Source organism: Stylophora pistillata, chromosome 14 (genome assembly GCF_964205215.1).
Source record: "Stylophora pistillata chromosome 14, jaStyPist1.2, whole genome shotgun sequence".
Taxonomy (NCBI): Eukaryota; Metazoa; Cnidaria; class Anthozoa; order Scleractinia; family Pocilloporidae; genus Stylophora; species Stylophora pistillata.
Genome location: NC_142532.1, coordinates 22,289,713 through 22,311,473, shown reverse-complemented (window position 1 = coordinate 22,311,473; position 21,761 = coordinate 22,289,713). Strand labels below are relative to the sequence as shown.

At 38.6% G+C, this 21,761-nt stretch overlaps 3 protein-coding genes across 3 annotated transcripts; all 3 read left to right on the top strand.

Moving 5' to 3' along the window:
* The first annotated feature begins 79 nt into the window (after window positions 1–79).
* Window positions 80–4,674, top strand: LOC111334530 (uncharacterized). Its single transcript, XM_022940288.2, has 2 exons — window positions 80–1,678; window positions 3,822–4,674. Exons 1-2 carry the CDS (start codon window positions 1,391–1,393, stop codon window positions 4,191–4,193), a joined length of 660 nt encoding a protein of 219 aa, XP_022796023.2. The 5' UTR covers window positions 80–1,390; the 3' UTR covers window positions 4,194–4,674.
* Window positions 4,675–6,833: 2,159 nt separating this feature from the next.
* Window positions 6,834–14,973, top strand: LOC111334551 (synaptosomal-associated protein 25). The gene is made up of 9 exons (XM_022940337.2): window positions 6,834–6,964; window positions 8,314–8,396; window positions 9,075–9,116; window positions 9,785–9,951; window positions 10,716–10,795; window positions 11,664–11,724; window positions 12,582–12,626; window positions 13,464–13,563; window positions 14,553–14,973. Exons 2-9 carry the CDS (start codon window positions 8,325–8,327, stop codon window positions 14,619–14,621), a joined length of 636 nt encoding a protein of 211 aa, XP_022796072.2. The 5' UTR covers window positions 6,834–6,964; window positions 8,314–8,324; the 3' UTR covers window positions 14,622–14,973.
* A 2,480-nt stretch (window positions 14,974–17,453) lies between these two features.
* On the top strand, window positions 17,454–20,014 carry LOC111334529 (somatostatin receptor type 2-like). The gene has a single exon (XM_022940287.2). The coding sequence runs from the start codon at window positions 18,188–18,190 to the stop codon at window positions 19,427–19,429; it is 1,242 nt and encodes a 413-aa protein (XP_022796022.2). The 5' UTR covers window positions 17,454–18,187; the 3' UTR covers window positions 19,430–20,014.
* Window positions 20,015–21,761: the final 1,747 nt, after the last annotated feature.

Below are 21,761 nucleotides of genomic sequence, written 5' to 3'. Positions count from 1 at the left end.
GCCTAACTTAACATCAGAGAAATTGTAACGATCATTTTCGACCTTCTGTTGTGCATTCAGCATAAATAGATAACTCATTGAAATTTGTTTCGCCTTCAATTTTCAGCCTTTGTTAATACAAGAGACTCAGTTTTAGGTACTCAGTGGCGTGTCACAATGCACGGGGAAATTCAAGTTTACTCAGTATTCTAAAGAAATCAATTAACATAGGGTGTGGACAAAACCTGGCCTAGGCCACATAGCCTACCCTGTGGCCTACCCTATGGCCTACCGGTGGTCAGATTTTTAAAGGGATAGTATTGCTGGAAACCTTTAAACGTTTTCCTGAGTACTGTCTTACCAACGACTTTCTTCTGCTGTTTTGGCGGCTACATTCCGATCAAAATTTCTTAACCTTCTGATAGAATAAGGAAATCGAGTAACAGAAGCCGGTTAAACGCAACTTTTGGGCAAACATTATCATATCAGCTCTCCTTTCAAATTAATGCAATACTGGCCCTTTCTTTGGAAAAGCAAGTAAAGTTTGCGAAATGTTTACAACGGCGATGCGTGCGTGTCCCGGGGTGATCGTTGCAAATTCAATACTATACAGCACTTGAGGGTACTTAAAAAATTGGCCTGGCACGTAATGTTTGCGTTTTCTTGCCTGGATATGTATGCTCTCCAATATAACGCCGTTCATTACATTTTTACACCAGCACTCCACTTTCTTTTACCAACTGACAGCCTGCATCATAAAGCCGCCATTTGACGCAATATTGGCCCTTCCTCTCCCCTCCCCCTTAACCTAACGTTATGGTTGAGTGCTGTGATATTTGCAGTGTTTCGTTCCCTCGGACGTTGAAAATCGTGTTAGCGACCTCTTAGTATACCTTTTTCAGAGTCAGATAATTGTACACCAGCATATTCGTTCGACTCTTACTGATTTTATTTTTATGTTCTTAAAAATCTGACCACCGGTACGCCACAGAGGGGGTCACAGGGTAGGCCATGGCCTAGGCCAGGTTTTGTCCACACCCATTAACATAAGCGACTCAAGCAGCAAGCTTCCAACATCTTACATTATATTATCTTCGTTTACACTCATTCCCCCAATCTGGCAAACTCATCTTAGCAAGATTTTGTATCATAGAAACCCTATACTTCATTACGAAAACAAGTCTTTGATAAAAGCGGACAATTGCGAAAAAAACTAGACCACCTTTGGGAATGAAGTTTCGTTTAAGAACGGTATGGGTGATTCTAAGATCTTTCTCTCGTCACGGTGCCTTATTTCAGGAGAAAGAAAGGAAAAGCCGTTGACGTTTTCTAGTTGATTAGGTGCGCCCCCCTCCTAAAGAAATATCGATCACCATGGTAAACGCATTGCTGTAGCTAAAACCAGTTATAAATGCTAACAATAATTTTCATCGTGTCTGTTATTGTGAAGGAAAAGCCTTTGAAATTAAAACAAAAAAAGATCTCAGTTTTGTTTGAATCTCAGATAATGGCGTTAGGTTTCTTTCTGTTCACAGGTTGTGAGGAACCAAGCCCTGTTCAGGGCCGATCCAGCAAACTCCGTTCGTCGTTCTCAGTGGGTCAGGTGATGCAATTAGAACGAGTTTTTGAACGACAGAAGTACCTGGGTTCTAGAGACAGACAGAGGCTTGCAGAGCAGCTGCAGATGACCGAGACACAGGTAAAGAGACGTTTCCAGCTTGTTTTTGAGTTATCCTGACCAGCCACAGCTAAGCATACTAAAGGAAGAGCCAACCTGTAGGAAATGTACAAGTGGGTGCGGCCGCGCCCTAAAAAAAAGTCAGAGACGAAGTTGGGTATAACGCCGTTCCCATTTCATTTGATTGGCAGAAACTACATCGTTTGGTCTGATAAGTAAAACCACGCCTTTGCCAAAACAATGAATAGCAGTCAACTAATTTATCATCGATCTTAACGAGACAACTTGACATAAATGACGTACCATCTTATTGCTCGAGTAGATTCAGTATAATTTGGATATATCAACAAAGTTGAAATGGTAAATTGGCCACCGTAACGATTACAAAAGCTGACGTTTCGAGCGTTAGCCCTTCGTCGGAGCGAATAGAGGAATTGTGGGTTGTGTGTGCTTTTAAAGGCAGAAAATGGAGCTACCCATTTTCAGTATACCCCATCTAGGAACCGGCCATTATTTATATTTCAGGGGAGGGGGGAGGGTCGGTCGTAGGCCTTTATAGATTATGCTAGCATAATTTTTGGCATAATTTGAGCAAACTGGCATAATTTCTGCCAAGTGGCAATGCTAGCATAATAGCCCATTTGCGAATTACCCTTGGCCTCATTTTCAAAACGAGTCCTCGTGCCCAACCATTCTTGTGAAAATGAGTTTAATTTGCATGTGAATGGAACTTATTACAGTCGAACCTCGATTATCCGGACTTTTTCTCTGGTCCCGTTTTTTTTCATGATTATTAATGAGCTTTGATCTTCCAAACTTTATGAGGTAAAAAAATTCAGAGATTATGTCTAAATTCAGGAAAAGTGCTTTTAAAACAGCGCATTACCTCCTTCGCTTTCAAAAGATCGAGAACTCGGAGAGTCATCGAAGCAGACTTTTAGGATTTAAAGTGTGTTATCTTTATTTCTTTTGTTTACATGAGTCTCATTAATATTCATATTTTCGATTATCCGGACTCTCGATTATCCGGACTGATTACCAAAGTCCCGGCGGGTCCGGATAATCGAGGTTCGACTGTATCATATGAAAGGATTAGCACGAGGACTCGTTTTGAAAATGAGGCCAAGGGTAATTCGCAAATGAGCTAGGGCTATTCGCATATTTTGATAATTATCGGATCATTTTTGATGCTACAATTTGATAATTGTTTATCTCTACTCCCAAGCACTTGGTGACGGTATTCGATGTTTTAAGATTTAGTTCAAGTAAGAGCATTTGTAGTTCACTGTGAATCACTGTGCGGCGTCTGAAACGGTCTGAGCCCGGGTCTGGGGTGCACCGGAACCGGAAGTCACATTGTAGGTCATGTTGGTGTGCATGATAACATGAACCACATGTTTATTTGAATTTCATTGTGGATTTGTTGCGTTTCTTTCTTGTAGACCAACGGCTTCTAATTAAAAAATGTATTTTTTGGACTTATTTACAATATTTTCAAAGAGCATAATTTTAGCATAATTTTGCCAAAAAAAGCAATGCTACTTTTACTTGCATAATGTATAAAGGCCTAGTCGGTCGGAGGATTTTGATTGTGTTACGATGAAATTAAGCTGATACCTCCATAACGGTCTGTAATATTTTTCTGATTCTTTCACGTTGGGAGTTATTCTATAGTTTCTCTTTATACTCTGCTGGCCTCGACTGATCTCCCCTCCGTCCCCCCTGAAAATCATGTGATTCCCCTAAAATCCTCTGACCCCCTCCCCGCGGGTGATCAATTATGACTGGTGTCTTACTCATGCGCAGATTGAATATATCTTCTATTTGAAACCTCTTCAACCAAGACTGTTACTGAAACTATTTGAAAGACGCATGCACATACAGTGTGGGTAACATGATAGCTTTTATCATGATGTAAATTTTCCGTTGTCGACGCGTCGCTTTTTCAAATCAAAAGTTCTTTGTTTACCACAACAAGGTAACATAAAGTTAACTTACAGCACTGACTAATGAAGACAAAAATGTCGCGCATGTTTTTCGTCCGTTCGCGCATAAAAGTCGTATATGCACGTCTGATTACCCTGCGTCTGAACGTATAAAATTTGTCTGCGTAGTTAACGTATGCGCGAGCGGTACTGTATTTATCAGTAATTCTTGTTTTCAGGTAAAAACATGGTTTCAAAACCGACGAATGAAGATGAAAAAAAAGTTGTTAGAGGCTAATGAACGCAGAGTTAAAATGTCTTTTCGTGACAACCTCGCTTGCATGCAGCAGACGGGACATCATGGCTATCAAGCTTACCAACCATATCCGCCCCCATGTCCACCCTCAGAGGTAACGCGTCTTCTCTGCCCAAGTCTCCCTCCACCAGAATGCTCCTGGCTGAATCAGTCGCCTTTCACTTTCCCTTCAAATCAACCGTTTCCAAGATATCTGCCACCACCGCCTCCATCTTGGGAGTGTCTTCCAGAACACATGATCAACACATGTTCCTCCATGCTAGGTGGAAGCGCGGAGTTGGAAGAAAATTGCTAACATCATATTTAACTCAAAGTTGAACTCGACTATAACATGCTTCATAAAACCTTCCATGACAAAATTTAACCCCAAGTATTGAATTTTTTTTTTGGTTGCATTGAATTTGACTTACCTACGTCCTCAAGTTTTGTCGGTACGACAGTCATCTGAAAGCTTATGACGGAAAGCGCGGAGTTGGAAGAAAATTGCTAACATCGTATTTAACTCAAAGTTGAACTCAACCATAGCATGCTTCATAAAATCTTCCATGACAAAATTTAACCCTAAGTATTGAATTTTTTTTTTTTGTTTGCATTGAATTTGACTTACCTACGTCCTCAAGTTTTGTCGGTACGACAGTCATCTGAAAGCTTATGACGGAAATAGTATGTGAATACTTCTCAGTAAATATTCACTTAAACAGTTTGTTTTGTACATAGTTTATGAATGATGTGCTGTACAATTTGTTGTTTGTAAGAATAAAATACGAGATTCCTAATTCAGGATGAGGTATTTACTGGTCACAATGCAGGTGAATATTCATACTGTAGTACATCGCTGATGGTTGTTTATAACATGCCGCGCGGGCTTGTCCATTCGAATTCTTATCGTTTGTACTCTGAATTACGCGCGAATTTTGATTGGTTCTTACTTATTATCTATCAGGGGACAGATGCAAGTCGCTATCGACAAAAATGTTCCCCTGTTTCGTGTCATGAATTTAGCTGCTAAGTTACCGTCCAATTCAGCCGCGAGTTTTAACTCTTTCATGATGGTTTCCGTCCGTTCTCTTGATCTCGATTGAAATACACCTTTTGAACACAGCTTTCAAAGTAAAAATGCTAATGATACTCCAGTTAGGAAAAAGTAGCGTTTGACTCTTAAAATTGATTAAACTGGGTTTGGAGTTGATGAATACATCTCGTGCAACTCTTGCGCGTCGTTTTTTCTCTCCACACCTCCTATCTCGACGAACGCCAGCTGACGCAAACACCCATAGTGAAATCTCTTATCGACGTCTAATGAATGTTTAGGCCCATTAATGCAAATTTGCCCCCTTCCACCTATGCGAGCTCGCCCCCTGAAGTAGAACCCCCAAACACATTTAGGTTAGAGTGTCGGACTTGTAATCCGCCGCTCCCGGGTTCGAGTCCCACCCTGACCACTGGATTTGTTTCACGGTAGCCCCGAGTTCAGATCCTTGGCCACGCTTGTAAATAGCCAACTGGTTTGCCTCCGGCCGGTTGGGGTTCTTAATCATGCTCTTAATGATGTTATGTTCAATTTAGACTATTTGTTTCATGTGTTTGCAAGGACCACAATGGAAACTACTGGTTCACCAGTAAATGTGTAATCCTATAAAAAAAATTTTTTTTTTTTTTTTCTTTACATTCCAATGAGATATGATAGATCTTGTAAAAGCGAAGAAGAAGAAGCAGCTATTAGTTAGATAGATAGATAGACACTTTATTAGGCACAGAATCCATAAAGCTAAGTCACTTATTTACAATGAAGCTGTGCATCTAAAATATTAAAAATATACACACAAATATATATATTAATACAATATAAACATTAAAATAAATAAATAAATAAATAACCCTTTGCCCGTGTTCCGTTAACAATAAATCTACGATGCCGAATTATATACATTATTACAAGTTATTTAGGCCAATAGTTATTTACAAACTCTTTAAGTATCAGGCAGCATTTTGTGGCATGACTTTGTTAAATAGTTTAGCAGCCGTATAGTTAAATGACCTGTAGCCAGATTTAAAAGTTATTTTGACCATATGTAGCTTCGCTCTATTTCTGGTATTCTTATGGTGGAAATCTGAATTATTGGAAGAAAGCCTTCTTAGATAGGGTGGATAAATTCCATTAAGACATTTAAATACAGTTAGACATTTGTGAAAGCTCCAACGTTCAAACAAGGAGACCCATCCCAGTCCACAAAACAAATTTGCGGTACGGTCTTCCCTGACCTTCTTTTGGAGAACAACCCGTGCTCCCCTTTTCTGAAGCCTAAGAAGTCTTTGAAGAGAGGTGCCATCAGCATTGGACCAGACAACCCACAATATTCCATTAAAGGCTGAACTAAAGTCATATATAAAAACTTACAGGTATTGGTATCTAAATATTTGCGAATTCTTCCCAATAAATTTAATCTACGAGTTACTTTAATTATTAGAAATGCTATTTATGTGTTCATGCATAGAAGCATCAAAAATTAAACCCAAGTATTTCACAGTGTTTGACAGCTCCAGAAGATTGCCCAATAAAAATAAGGAGAGTCCTTGTGATCTTGCGAGACGCTGTTTAGAGCCAAAAAGCATGACATTGGTTTTGTCTCAGTTTACTAGCAAGCGATTCAAAGAAAACTATTCGCCAACGGCATTCAGGTCTTCTTGTGGAGTGGATTGAATAGTTTGAATGTTTCTACCGGCAAAAAATTAGTTTATTTATCTTTCACAGTTTTCCACCTAAGGCTGAATGTTGTCTTCATTTTCCAGTGCATTAATGTTATTATAAAAAAAACACTTCGAAACTTGTTCGAATAACGGCTACTGTCCGACGATTTTTCCTCCATCACAAGTGTCTTATTAGTCGATGACGTCAGACATAAAAACGTCATAGCGAAGATTGCGGGCTCAAGAAGAAATTTGATCGAACCGACGATCACCGACGATTAGAAAGCGGCTGCTAAGATTCCTAATAGGAAACTCCGACTTTAACCTGTTGGAAAGTGAAGGTGTAGACTCCACTATTTTGAATCTGTGTCTTACCAGGTAAAGTTACCCTATTTTTTCATTGTATCAAGGTTAATGTCCCGATTCTCGTCGGAATTGAGTGTGTATTCGAAAGACGAGCTCATCAGAAATATTCAACAGAAAGCTTAACAATATAATTTTTTGTTCACCTCTTGTAATTTTGGAGTTATGTTTGTTTTTGATTTTAGATGTAAAACGACTGAAAATTTAAACTTCGTGGAGTTCGATAAATGTGTCTTATACCACTAGTTGACCAAAGAATTTATTTTGAATCGCACGAGTTGTTGCTTGAATGACAGCAATTCGTTGGTATGAGCTACATGCCCAAAACTGTCCATGTGTTGAATATCTACTGGTCTATGTAGATTAATTTATAGAAATTGAGCCGGCAAGTGATGTAGAGTAGCTGTCTTTTGTGTGGCAATTTAACTAAACTAGACACATTTCCACCACACAGCACGACCTAGCGGTCTAATACTTTGAATATTTTCTTGTAACCAAAACATGATTAAAATATTGACTTCCTATGTGCGATAGAGAACAGTGACCTGGTTCATTCTGCAACAGCTTCCTGCTCAAGTGAGCTGAAATAAAATACGTTAACCATCATATGAAGCTGACATTTTCAGTTTGATATACTCACTCACCAATGCCCTTATCATCCATTTCCCGCTGTAAATATCAAAATTAGGGCTGGATTAACAAAAAAGCCAGAGTATTAGACATGAGATCACAGGGTTAAAATTTTATTATATCTCAATATCTGAAACCTTTGAAATTGCAACTTGATAGTTTTTTTGTACACACTCATTACAATACAATACAATACAATACAATATTCTTTATTTAACAAAGGTGACGTAATTAACCTAATGGGTTATCTAACTTAGGCATTCACAACTATACAAAATACACATATAACACAATGCCTAATCAGCAATATACGACTTACTACAAGAGAAACTAAAACTATACAAATATTTGGTTCAACATAGATGTAAGGTGATAAACACTAATACATTATGTGTTCATACTCATTGTTTACTTTCATGATTTACATGTATAGTCATTTGCATCTCAACAGAACTATTTCCTTCCAAAATGAATAAATGAATATTTGGCAAAAGTATTAAGAGATGCCCTCCCTTGCAAATGATTGTAGATAGATGTACAGTTAAAAAGTCAAAGCTATGCTTAGTACAAAAGGAGATGTGATATAGCATATTGTTTCTTATGCTTGATTTTGGATTCAGTAAGCTCTTTAACTTCCATTCATGAGTGATCAAGACAGAATTTCTCTTACATTATCAATACAATATCAAGGAAATAATGGCTGAGAATATTTTCATTTGCATCAATCCATAAAGGGCCATTCACAATGTCTGATGAAGATCGCATGAGATCAGAGATTTCTAGAATGCAGATGAGAGGCGATGAGCTGACAGACCAGGTTTGTACTTATTACTCTTAAAACAGTAAGAGTGACCTTCATCTAATTTCTACTAAATAACTTGAATATATCAACAAAGTTGAATGGTAAATTGGCCACCGTAACAATTACAAAAGCTGACGTTTGGAGCGTTAGCCCTTCGTTGGAACCCTTCGCCTTTCGCTCTGACGAAGGGCTAACGCTTGAAACGTCAGCTTTTGTAATCATTACGATGGCCAATTTACCACTTCAACTTTGTTGATATATCCAAGTTATTTCGTTACCCCCACCAACGCAGCCCCAAACAGTTTCTTTCGAAACTATCAGCCTTCATTTCTACTAACAGTGTTTTAAAGGAAATGATTGCCAACTAAAGGTGCTCTTGATTGTTAGACAAATTCTCCTGATCAGTTTTATAGGAAATGTATAGACAACATTATAGAGAATATGCATAGAATATTTACACCTTACTAGCTTTGGAAATAAGATTGTTTACTCCTAACATTAATATGTTAGGTGTAAACAATCTTATTTCCAAAGCTGGTATGGTTTGAAAACTGTATTTCTGACATCCATCCAGTTTGAGATTTCATATCTAGTCTATAGAGGAGTTCCTCTCAAGGTACTGTGTTAAACAGTATTTTGTGTTCAGTTGATACATCATGTTTCTGTTAATGTTGATCTTTTTTATTTCTTAAGTCATTAGAAAGTACTCGTCGCATGTTGCAGCTTTCAGAAGAGGTGAGTGTCAAAGTACAACCCTTTATCTCCCAGATGTGATTAGCATGTGAGTTCTCCCCATAATATCCATATGTTATACAGCAAACAGGTAATGAGAATACTCAAATATATCAAGTAGGAGATTTTGTCTTGATCTAACACCAAATTCTCATAATTGATTGATAAGGCAATATGTAGCAGCCAGAGAGGAGAATTAACAATCAGATCTAAGGAGTTAAAGAGTTAAGATATGATTGTTTTCCTTTGTTAACCTGGTCTTTAATGTCAGTATAAGATAATTTGGTTTTACCAAGTAAGTTGACTGAGTTTCTAAAACTGACATTTTGACTATTAGGAAAATGGAACTTGGTATTAATCTGCATGATAGCAGTGGCAGAGTGAAATAGCCTGGGAGGTTTGGGTTGAGTTGGGTTCGTTATGCAACTCAATCCAAACCTCACTCTACAACTACTTTACACTGTTGACTGGCACACTCTGTTTTACAAACTTTATGCCTGGAATAAGCTGTAATGCAAGGCATGGGCAATATTTGACTAACAGGCATTTGTATTATATAGGAAAGGAAATCTTTCAATCTTCAAAGCTGGGGTTTAGTAAAAATGATAATGCTAAAAGAGTACTACCAGGAATCACTCTTATCCTTGTGGCATGTTCTATTATTTTTCTAGAGCCAAGAGGTGGGAATAAGAACACTTGTGGCACTAGATGAACAGGGCGAACAGTTAGATAGAGTTGAGGAGAACTTAGATCAAATCAATGTTGACATGCGCGAGGCTGAGAGAAACTTGACAGGACTCGAAAAGTGCTGTGGATTGTGTGTTTGCCCGTGGAGAAGGTCTGATGTTCTTGTCCTCTGTGTATTCTGATATGTCAAGAATTATTGTTTTTTTCTATTATGATTACTCTACACAAAGTCATCATAATACGAAGAGTCATTTGACTTTAGAATGCCAGGAAAAGTTGCTCTGAGCTTAGGAGACAACCCTACCAATGGCCATATCAGGAATATTGAGAAGGGAAAAAAATAAAAAAAAGTGAAAGAGTGGCAGAGTTATGTAAGGTCGCTCTTAAATTCTTTGACTCACTGTCATGAAGTATGGACTAAGGACCAAATATTTTCTATTTTGATGCTCTCACTTAGTTCTATGAACTTTAACCCCCTAAGAGTGATGAACATTAAATTTCTCCTTACAATATCACCCCTGAATTACACATCAAGGTCACGAGAATAAAGGAAGTGATCACCAACTGAACAAGCTCTTGATTGTTAAACAAATTCTCCTTGTCAGCACCCTAGGAAAGGTATAAAGAACAGTATGGAGAATATGCATACTTATGTTACATATTGTGTACTCATTTTCAAACTTCCCTTTTTACAATGTTGTGATTTTTCTGAAGAAATAAAAAATAACTTAAGAACTCACTTTGGTGATCTCATGGCTGATTGAATAGTTGCCATTCTTGAACTTGTAATTTTTCCACTCAGCTACATTGGTTATTGTCAAACAGAAAACTGTTGATGTTAGGGAACTCTTCCCTGACTTAAGTTTTTGATTTGGAAGTGACTTTGTTTGTTTGTTTTTTAATTTTTTTCGTTAGGCGGAAGAATTTCGAAAACAGTGAAATGCACAAGAAAGCCTTTAAGGATAGTGATGATGGAGCCATATCTACCCAACCAGGTTAATATCAGATTAATTCACTGTGTTAAAAGTGATTGGGGGGTGGGGGTGGGGGGACTGGACTGTGGTTCATGAGGTTGGAATTCCAGATCAGGCAGGCTGAGTAACTCTGTTGTGTTCTTGGGAAAAACACTTTACTCTCCCAGTGCCTCTATACACCACAGAGTAGAAATGGGTACCAGATAATAGTCAGGGAAGCTGGACGAAATGCGGGGAGGGGAGGGTAGGGTAGACTGGTATCCCACCCAGGGGTGAGTAGCAATACTCCCAGTGGCCTCATGCTAGAGAAGCCAGGATTGTAAGCTTGTGGTTCGACCTTGTTGAGCTGCGTCGTTGCTGTACTTTGCAACAGCGATTAGCCGTGACAATTATTATTATTAGCTTCAGCTGGATGAGCTAATTGGCTGAAGTGTAGACTCTTTTTTTTTTTGACTAAGTGTGAGTCTTTTTGAGGGTAGTCCTGACTGGAAAGAATTGCAGGAGATAGAGAGACCTAATGGTTACTGCCCGGTTGAATGGTCGGGGTTCAAGACCTGAACAGATCAATATGTTGAGTACTTGGGAAAAACACCTTACTTTTGACAGTGCCTCTCTATACCCAGGAGCACTAGAACATTTTCAGGAAAGTAGCAAAGCTTGATGAAAGGTGAAAGGGTAACCTTGCAATGGATCAGCATCTCATCCAGGGGCTTAGTGCCATGGAAGTGGAAATAAGCTCTGGCCAGATATGCCAAAAGAACTGTTGTCAGTGATAAAGCTCATGCTTTGACCAGCTGGGGAATGTTTTTAGTCTAGTACTTAGGTGTGTGCTAATATTTGTAATCACACAAGACTGAAGAATCATGTAATAGACAAGATTACTTTTTAGGAGCCAGATATGCACAAGACGGAAACCGTGGAGAGACAGCGAAAAGTGGATACATACAAAAGTAAATAAGTTTGCAATTTGTCTCTTTTAACTCCCAGAAGTGATTAGCATGTAACTTCTCCCTAAAATATCCACACATTATCCAGCAAATGGGTAATGAGAATACTTAAACATATCAGGTAGACTGTTATCTTGATCTAACACCAAATTCTTGTAACCAACTTACAAGGAAATGTGTAGTAGCAAGAAGGGAGAATTGAAAATTAGATCTTGAGTGTTAAAAGGATTAACTGAAATAGTTGAAACCTTTCAAAGTAACTATGAAATTTAAGCGCTGCAAATATAGTTCTGTTAGGCCAACTTCTGGTTCCATTCAGGTGATATTGTGTCACAGGTTGTGTTGTTTTGTTTGGAAGGAAAGAATTGAGGGTAACTATCACCAAAAATTTGATGGGTTTACATGTAGGTCTCGTTGTGAAGGAGATGCGGTCTTAAATTATGTAGTTAACAAATGGTAAACACCACAGCGTACACTATTGAGTTATGGATGCACGCGGGAGGTTGCTAAGCACGAAAGAAGCGTAAGAGTCGCTCGAGGCGATAGTCGAGAGCGACTCTAGCTTCTTGAGTGCTTAGCAAACCTCCCAAGTGCATCCATAACTCAATAGTGTACGCTGTGGTGTTTACCATTTGTTTTATAACATAACATTGATACATTGTAGCTAAAGAGTTCCCTTTTATTTAACAAATCTTACGCGACCAGAAAAAACAAGCACGCGCGGAAAAATAGTCTTTGCATTTGCTCACGTCAGCAGCGTACACCCATGGGCAAATGGGGGACGCTAAATTGACCAATCAGAGCGCGCGCTTTACTTTGGTTACCTTATAATTTTAATTAAAGTGTGAAATGTTTTGCAGGATAACAGGAGATGATAGAGAAGATGAAATGGATGAAAATCTTGGGTGAGCAGTGAAAAACGTAACTTACACCTTAAATTCTCAGGTTTAATCAACCGTGTGTTGCAGAATTCACAAAAATAATGATCAGGGCGGTTTACGATTGAGTGTCGTAAAACTAAAACCAAAGTAATCACAACAGCCAATCAGAAAAAAGGAAATTATTGCAAGAAGCCAATGAGAACTCAAAATAAAAACAACCAAATTGCCTAAAGCGCGGGAAAACAACCAAACTGGCTAAAGCGCGGGAAAACAACCAAATTGCCCAAAGCGCGGGAAAACGCGGGCGACCCGTGATTGCATCTGATCTGATTGGAAGAGAAGGTGGTGCGTGTTTTCTCGACCAATCACAGAGCAAAGTGGTCTGGGTGACTTGTAAAACGATGCTCTCAACTTTGGGTAACCCCTGGCAACTTGTTTAAGCCTGGCACTTATTCAGATTTCCAGGGTATAGATTTTGTGAATAAGTGCAGTAATAAATATATTAAGATAACAACGAAGGGGTTTTAATGAAAGCCGCTTACCGGCGGTCTATGTTGCCTCTCACCGCTATACCATCGAGGGCCGCTTATGGAAAAGGTGATAACGATAAAACAACATATAAATTGCTGTGGAAACGGAACATGAGGCAGTGGCTTTCTTAACCAGGCGTTGTAATATAGATTCTCTCTGACGAAGGGCTAACGCTCGAAACGTCAGCTTTGAATCCCTTTACAGTGGCTAATTTACATCAACTCAGCTAATAAAACCAAACTACGTTGTAATATAGGTCGGTTAGCAAACGTATTTGCAAGTTTTTTTTTTTCTCTTAAGTGTTTCATTTGTTATTTTATTGATGAAAAGGCAAGTGGCCAACATTGTCGGAAATCTGAAGTCAATGGCGATGGACATGGGAAATGAGATTGACACCCAGAACAGGCAGTTGGATCGCATCAATGCAAAGGTATTGAAATATTTCATGTTGAAATTCTCCTCTTGAAAAAATAAGGAACACAATAATAATGATTACTGTCACTGGATAGGATGGCCGCTCTTCCTCAATGTAAGTTTGACTACAGGAGGCACTTATGCGTACTTATGCGAAGCACTTATGCGAAGCACTTATGCGAAGCACTTATGCGAAGCACTTATGCGAAGCACTTATGCGAAGCACTTATGCGAAGCACTTATGCGAAGCACTTATGCGTACTTTACAGTGCCCACACAGGCACAGTGAAGAATTTGCGCGTAATCTTTTACACGCACTTTCGTGTATTTCTTTTACTGGCACGTAATACGCGCGTAGTTAGCTTGTAAATTGCGCGCTCTATGGCGGATTAACACGCACGATACGCGCGTGAGATGCTGCTATCCCCTCGACCAGTACTGTAGCTCAAGGTTGTATGACTTACGAACGGACCACATAACATTTTCTTGAAGAACCCTCACACTCAGTTCGTAATTACGTCTTACGCGCTCTTTTATAAACTTGCCTCTTAACAATGTCCTGTTGTTTCTTGATGAACAGCCTTACCCTGTCAAGAGAAATAGACTTCTTCAGCCTGTATGTTTTGTTTACCCACAGCCATGATCATGTGACAATTCTCTATAGAATTGTAAACTTTAAACAAAACATACAGGCTGAAGAGGTCTATTATATTTAGAGCAATTTCAATTGAGTTGCGAAAGTAATCCGGAACAACTTTGGTTTTGCTTTATTTCGCTCTGTGATTGGTCTAGAAACGCGCGCCACCTTTTCGACCAATGAGATGCAAAACTAAAACCAATCACGACTTGGTCGCCCGCGCTTTAGGCAATTTGTTGTTTCTTAAATGTAACTTTTAGTTCTCATAGGCTCTTGTAGGTATTTTCCTTTCTTCTGATTGGACGCTCAATCGAGAAGCACTCTGCGCTTTTTCTAGATTTACTGATTGTTTGATTGATTGATTTCAGGCGGAAGCAACCGATGTCCGCATCCAAAATGCAAACACGCGGGCACGGGATATCTTAAGGAACTGTTGAATGGCAGAATCGAGGATGTTGTCATTGTTCTTCTAGTCTTACCCAAGTTAGTAATGTTAGCACTGAGTATAGTTTTTTGCCAAACCTGAATTACGATTGCAATGATATTGAGACTTCCACAACAGGGGAACATAATAAAAAATTGGTTCAAAGATATTCATTCATCGTTATTTTTAAAATTTGTGTAATTAAAGGCCTTTCACCATTACAAAATTTAGTCTCTTCCTTTTAAGACAAAACAGACCGCTGTGAAAAAAGTTTAAAAAGCAAGGATAAAAAAGTGTTTACGATCGTGGCGTTAAAAGATCATTGTTGTTGAAAGCTAGAAGGGTAGATATCTTTGTTACAATGTGTAGCCAAGTTTGAATATAAGGAATGGTATTTCGTAAGACACATTCAAATGTTTTTCTTTGCTTTAAAGAAAGACCTGGAATTAGTAATATTTTACATTTATCTACAAAGACAACAATTCGATTTTGTTCTTAGTATATATTGTAACAATCTCCAGCGACTGTATCAGGACAAAGGAGCCAAAGGAAATTACTTTTGTTGAAATAAACCTAATGCCTCAAAAAACATCTGGAATTCTTTATGGGAAAAGGGAGGGTGGGGTGGGGGGACACGTGACTCACGGAGGGGGATGGGGAAGGGAGATATGTGGGCTAGGGGGTTAGGACTGAGGTTAATCAGGAATGGGAAGGTTTGTCCCATGTTGAGCATGATCTTAGTTCCCTGCAATATTCTTTGTGATAATTTATAGATATAGGTATGAATGGAACACTCGCTCCTTCCTTCGTTTGATTCCTGCCTACTTTTCCCATATCCGCTGACCAGTATATAAAGCGTTAGCAGTCGCATGCGCCCAAGTCGAAAAAAGATTTATCCACAAAGTGATTTATTTCAGAGGGAATGTTTCTCATTCGTGGATCGTTTCTACACGATCGACAGCGTATGATTTTTAGCCAGCAGTTCCCACTGTTAAACTAATTCAATGTTGTTCAGTGGAAGTAGCGCCCTGTAAGTGATTGACCAGCCTGCAGAGCAGGCGTAATTTGGACGAGCGAGTGGTCAGTAGTTTCTCAAACTCGCCATAATAAGACGCCAGCACTGCAGGCCAGTGATTGACTTGAGCGAAGCACCAGGACACATGCAAGTCGCATGTAAGCTACGATTGTAAGGGAAAGACTTCAAGGTTCTTCCTCCTCGATTCGATTGTAAGGGAAGGTCGTCATTGTTTTTCCTTCGCCATCCTATTTGACACTAGTGAAAAACTAGGGCTCAGCAAAGGCTTACATATTTTGAGTTCGAAATCGATCGACGTGCTGAACGCATTCTCGAATGATTAATTTGCTCCAGAACACAAGCATCGAAAAGCTAAACGCTGTCTTTCCCTTTGGTTAGTTAGAATTTAATTGAGGACCAGTTATTCTTTATCGCCTGGGGGTGGGGGATAAGGTGGTTTTCACAGGGAGTGAGGGGGGCGGGGGAATCTGTCGTCGTGGACAGAGTTTAAAGGTTGGGACTTATTATTGCTTGGAAATGAAAATCCAAACAGTAATAAAATTAGAGAAACCTGCTTCCGCTTTTACCAACTGCTAACAGTTTTTCGTGACAAAAGCAGATTTAAAAAATACCATTAAGTGTACTTTGACGTATTTACATGTCACTTTAGGTAGCAACTTTCACTGACGTTTCTCAGGAAACTCAAAAATGATTAATAGCCCTTCGAATGCGACATGCTTTCATTGTTCATCAAAGGTCAATTTCTGTTTCTATTCTTAGTAGTATTCGGCTGAACAAATAAAAATGGTAGACTAAGTACAAAATTTTAATTTCGAGATTGTACTTCTTAGAAGCCGTCAAACTGACAAAATGATTAGACCATAACATGCTCACGTCGGCCCTTCTAATTGAGAAATTTCCATGTGAGCTTGCTTTCTCCTGACAGAGGAATGACCCAAAACAAATTGGAATTCGATTTTTCCTTTTTTATTCACTAATTTTAACATTTTCGCGTTTTTCTTCTCAGATATGATCGTATGTAAAGTAAACCATTGTCATTGCTTGTGCTTAAATATTCTTTTGAAGTGTGAAGTGAGCGACTGATTTGCTAAGTTAGGTTCCGCTAAAATGGCAACAATGATACATTTTAATTTTTCTTTTGCTTCTCAAATGTAACTAAGAATTAAGATAACATCTGATAGCTCCAACATGAAAAAATTGGCAGTAGCTTGAATGTTAAAGCTGGTCTGAAGCTCTTGAGTCCCTTATGTCACTTTTCTGAATTAATTTCCAAGTGCGGGTGTTTCCCCCCTCATGTGATCAATACGCTCGACTTGCATTATTTGCGGCTCTTTCGCTGTTATTACTCACCTCAGTTCAGAGATACGGATTCAACTTGTGATGTAATTAGTTCGTATTCGTTATTGTTTCTTTCTCAGAAGAATCCGATTCCAAACCCTTCCTTAAAAATTTTATTCCGAAAGCACATTTTCCATATATTTGCTTAGAACCGTAAAAATGGGCCGTTAAAAAAAAAACTGAAGCTAAATTTATCCTTTGGAACTGACAAAATGCAAATTTCTTGGAGCCAAGTGGTATATTTCAAAACCACAAACACCGATTTTGACTTCTTCTACAATGGAAATTGTGATTCAGAATCACAGTATGTGGTCAGCGCATTGGCTGTGTCACATCGGAAACGTCATGTAAGGGTGCTACCGGAGTATTAAGTAATCCGCAGGAAATTCTCTTAGTGGCACCCGACAAAATTAATTGTTTACTCAGTTGAAACATTGCAATTTCTTGGGCGAAAATTTTGAACAACAAAAAAACGCATGCTTTCAACTTTGGTACGTATTTGTAACATTTTTGCGGCACCAAACAGTTTTAGAATAAATATTGATCCAATTATGCAAAATTCGAGCGTACATGTTCCTATTCAGAAATACCAACATGTGGTTAACGAGTTAAAACTGCTCTCATATTTTAGTTTTTTTTTTTTGTAGTTGTTTTAGTCCGTCTTCTTCCCTTCTTTTTAGCGCAACTTTTTACTTTCAAAAATCATAATTGTATTTCTTAATTTTGGAGTATTTCATAACCTTAGCAGCATTTTCCAGATGCACCTTTTTTTGACAAGTTTTTTAATTATAGCTTGAGGCCACGAGGATATATATTTACATTAATTCTCTGTAGGACTGTAGAAGCTCTTAAAGGCTTAAAATGTATTTTCACACGAGGGTTTTTTTCCCACTAACATTTGACGCGCTTGATTGATTGACACGTCTGCAGTCTCGTGTTCTATATAAAAACCATTAGCTTAAAAAAAAAACCGTTAAGATCTGGAAACCGATCTGAACAAATTCTCGCGTCGAGACAATTAATAGACCACGAGCAAACAATTTACAATAATTCTATAGGTTCATTCGATATTTCTCGAACTGCTTAGTTGGTTGACCAGTTTACAGTTCATCGAAGCGAGAAGCATAACTTTCTTTTTAAAGGACTTGAAGTGTGGCAAGTTGAAGCGCAAATCTTCGGTGGAATTTACGAAAGACCAGACTGCTATGAATAACACAACTGGAGTTGTAGTAAATTCACCAAGCGAATCGGAGACGCTAAGAGCAATGAAGATGACATTATATGCAACAATTTTTATTATAGGTATTAGTGGGAATACATTGGTTTGTCTGGTCGTTTGTCGACAGCAAAAACTTCGCACGTCAACAAATTTCTACATTATGAACTTAGCCGTGGCAGATTTAGCGGTAACTATAGTCTGTATACCTTTTGATGTTGCTGTACAAGAAAACGGTTATGTCTGGCCGTTTGGAAAGTTCCTTTGCCACATTATTTATCCGATTATGACCATGTGCACTTTCGCTTCTGTGGGAACACTCACAGCGATCGCTTACAACCGATATACTGCCATTTCACGCCCGATGAGAATGCAGGGAGGACGAAAATGGGCAAAAGTTACCATAGCTGCAATTTGGACTCTCTCTCTAGTTTTCGTCTTGCCATACATTATCGTATTAACGACGAAAAATTCTCACTGTGTTGAGAACTGGTCTACACTCCACAGTCGCTTGTACACGTGGTTTATTTTCATTTTTCAGTATGTTATTCCTTTATCTATAATTTCTCTGGCTTATGTGAAAATCGCGCAGCAGTTACGGATTAATCGCAGTCACCTGACACCGGTCCACCGGGTACAGGAGCGCGATGTATCCAAGGTAGTTCGCATGCTGGTGGTTGTTGTTTTAATTTTTGCTGTATGCATGCTTCCAAATCATATTCTCTGGCTTCTTAGTGACTTCCATAAGGATTTTCCCGAAGCAGGGCGCAGAGTGTACGTATGGGGAGAGATTTTGATATACGCAAACAGCTGCACGAATCCAATCGTGTACAGTATATGTATCGAGGAATTTCGCGTTGCTTTTAAAGCCTATATCACGAAGTGCTGTCGAGTGACCGACGAAGACCTAAGGCCGGTAAGAAACATTTTAGAGAGAATTTCCATGAGGGAAAAAAGTCAGGTTTCTCAAGCCGACAGAATGCTGGCCAGGCAACTAAGTCGCAGGCTACGGGGTTCATTTCAGCGAACTCAATCGTTTGAAAGTCGGGCGAGCCTACCGAGAATTTTCCGATCGAGGACGAGTCGCTCGAACATATTGGGTGGAGAATTGCCTCAACTTTTGGATAGGATGCTTCCCCCACTTTCGCCGTGTTCGCCAAACACAGACACAGGGCGAAACACTCCCAATCCCGAAGCTAATGGCAATGTGTTAGCGGTGACTGCAGTTTGAAACGATAACAGAAATTAGTTCCCAGTTCGAACAATTAATCTGCAAAAGCGCTGGGTGGAAGATTTTGATTGATAAAACCATTGAACTGTATGTTTTTGAAGATTGTTGTTGTCCTTTTTTCATGTAAAGAGAATTATATCTTTTGCTAGCCTAGACATAGAATAGTTTATCTACTCATTTGAAGATTTTTTTCTGGAAAATGGGAAACAATACTGGCAGCTTTAAGTGCAATCGAGTTTTGAAGATTAGTTCTTTCAGGTGGGACAAGATTCCATGTTCAGATTCTAAATCATAGTTATATTTGGTCAACGAGAGATAATCGTTCACCATTTTGAACATTTTACTGATAAGCTGAGTCGAGATAGGTTTCATATGACGTAAAAAATTATTTATTTATTTAAGAACAGGCAGATTTCGAAAATACTGTCAGCTCTTGGTTAAAATTATCACAATATGGCCAAGCTCGACTCAAATGCTTCTCCTAAGGCTTACAAAATTGGTTTGAAATGACGTCAAAAGTTACTTAGTTATTTATTCATTGAGAAAACGGTAGATTAATCATGTATATTGAACCATGAGAATTGTGTTTTTCCAAGTTTTAATAAGAAATGGTTAATTTATCCTGTAATAAAAACCTCAGAGAACTTAAACATGCATGGAGATATCTCTTTCATACACTACCGTCAAATTAGAAATGAGGGATTTTAAAACAAACCCTATTTACAGCTACAGTTAAAGGTTTCTGGAATACATATGTACGTTTAATCTTTCCCGTTCGGAGGAAAAAACTCTCACGTAACGTTTCCAGTTCTTTTTTTCTTTTTCTTTTTCTTTTCACTTTCTGAAAGTATTAGATATTCAATGGAAAGTTAGAATTTAGATTTAACTTATTAAAATTGAATTTTACACTTAAGTGCATTAATGAACAAAGCTTCAACGCTCTTACGTAGATTAAAATTCAACTTTTCGCGGAAAATGTTCTAGTGCTTTCACAATTCGGTGCTAAATAAACACAGTAAACAAACATTAGGCGACATCGAAAAGAATAATGGAGCAAAAACTAAGTGCATGAAGTGAAATAAAGTAAGTAAGAAAAGAAAAAAATAAAAAGCTTAGGAACACGATTAACAGCTTAAGGCAAGGCTGTTAATCGAGTTCTTTAGATCAAATTCTGCAGACATCATTAAAAATGCTCTTTGAAGTTTTTCGGAAGAAAACACCTAAAAGCGATCGTTTTGATTTTCTAGAACACTCTTCGTTGCGTTCAGGTAAAAAGCTATACGGAATTTCCCTTGTGAAACAATAGGTACCTCAATTCTCTGATCTCACCCAATTTAGTGAAAGAATTAAACTTGTAAAGGTCAAGGTGTATTCTTAGTAATGTGTGAAACCATTCGTGGTAGTGCAATTATTCAATCAGATTGTCTCCAACTGTATTTGTCCGAGCATCAATAATTAACACCACGAAATGTCTAGTTAGTAATTTGGATCCTAAAATCATTCTTGTCAACTCCTTCAGCTGCAGGGCTGAAAGTAGGCCCTTTTGTTTAAATCCCACAGGGATCAATGAACGCTTTTCATTCCACTAATTTATTCATGTTTTTCTCATTGCCATGCACCCACCAATAACGTAGCTCCATTTTCTGCCTTTAAAAGCACACACAACCCACAATTCCTCTATTCGCTCCGACGAAGGGCTAACGCTCGAAACGTCAGCTTTTGTAATTTACCATTTCAACTTTGTTGATATATCCAAATTATTTCGTTACTCCCACCGACGCAGCCCCAAACAGTTTCTTTCGAAACTATCAGCCTTTATCCTTTTGTTTAAGTTTGCCTCCTAAATCCACAAGGATTTAGAATTTGGAATACCTCACGAAGTTTACGCTCCGATGTACGTAAATACTTGAATCCTTTCATTTTCGTGTGATACACTCTCAACCCCAGGTGTGGTAAGGCCATTTTACAGAGTCTAAATATGATTCAATTCACTCACTGCCTACATTAATTAAAGATAAAATGTTGAGATTGAAGCGTTGTCTGTTTTAGAACCCAGAGGGCGACAAAATGTAGCATATGCCACATGTTCATGTATCGTACCTCTATATTCAAAGTTTGGCGTGCTCCTAGTGAAACGCAAAAATACCATCGGCCAACTCGAGTACGTTATTGGCTCATGACAGTCCAATGACCTAGTAAGTATAACTAAACCTTTTAGGAAGTTACACATGTACAGTGCTGTCATCGTCAGATCTTAAATTAAAGGTGCTATATCACAGTTTGCGCATGGTGATTTTACATCGCCATTTTGTAATCTGAATTTTCCTTTCGT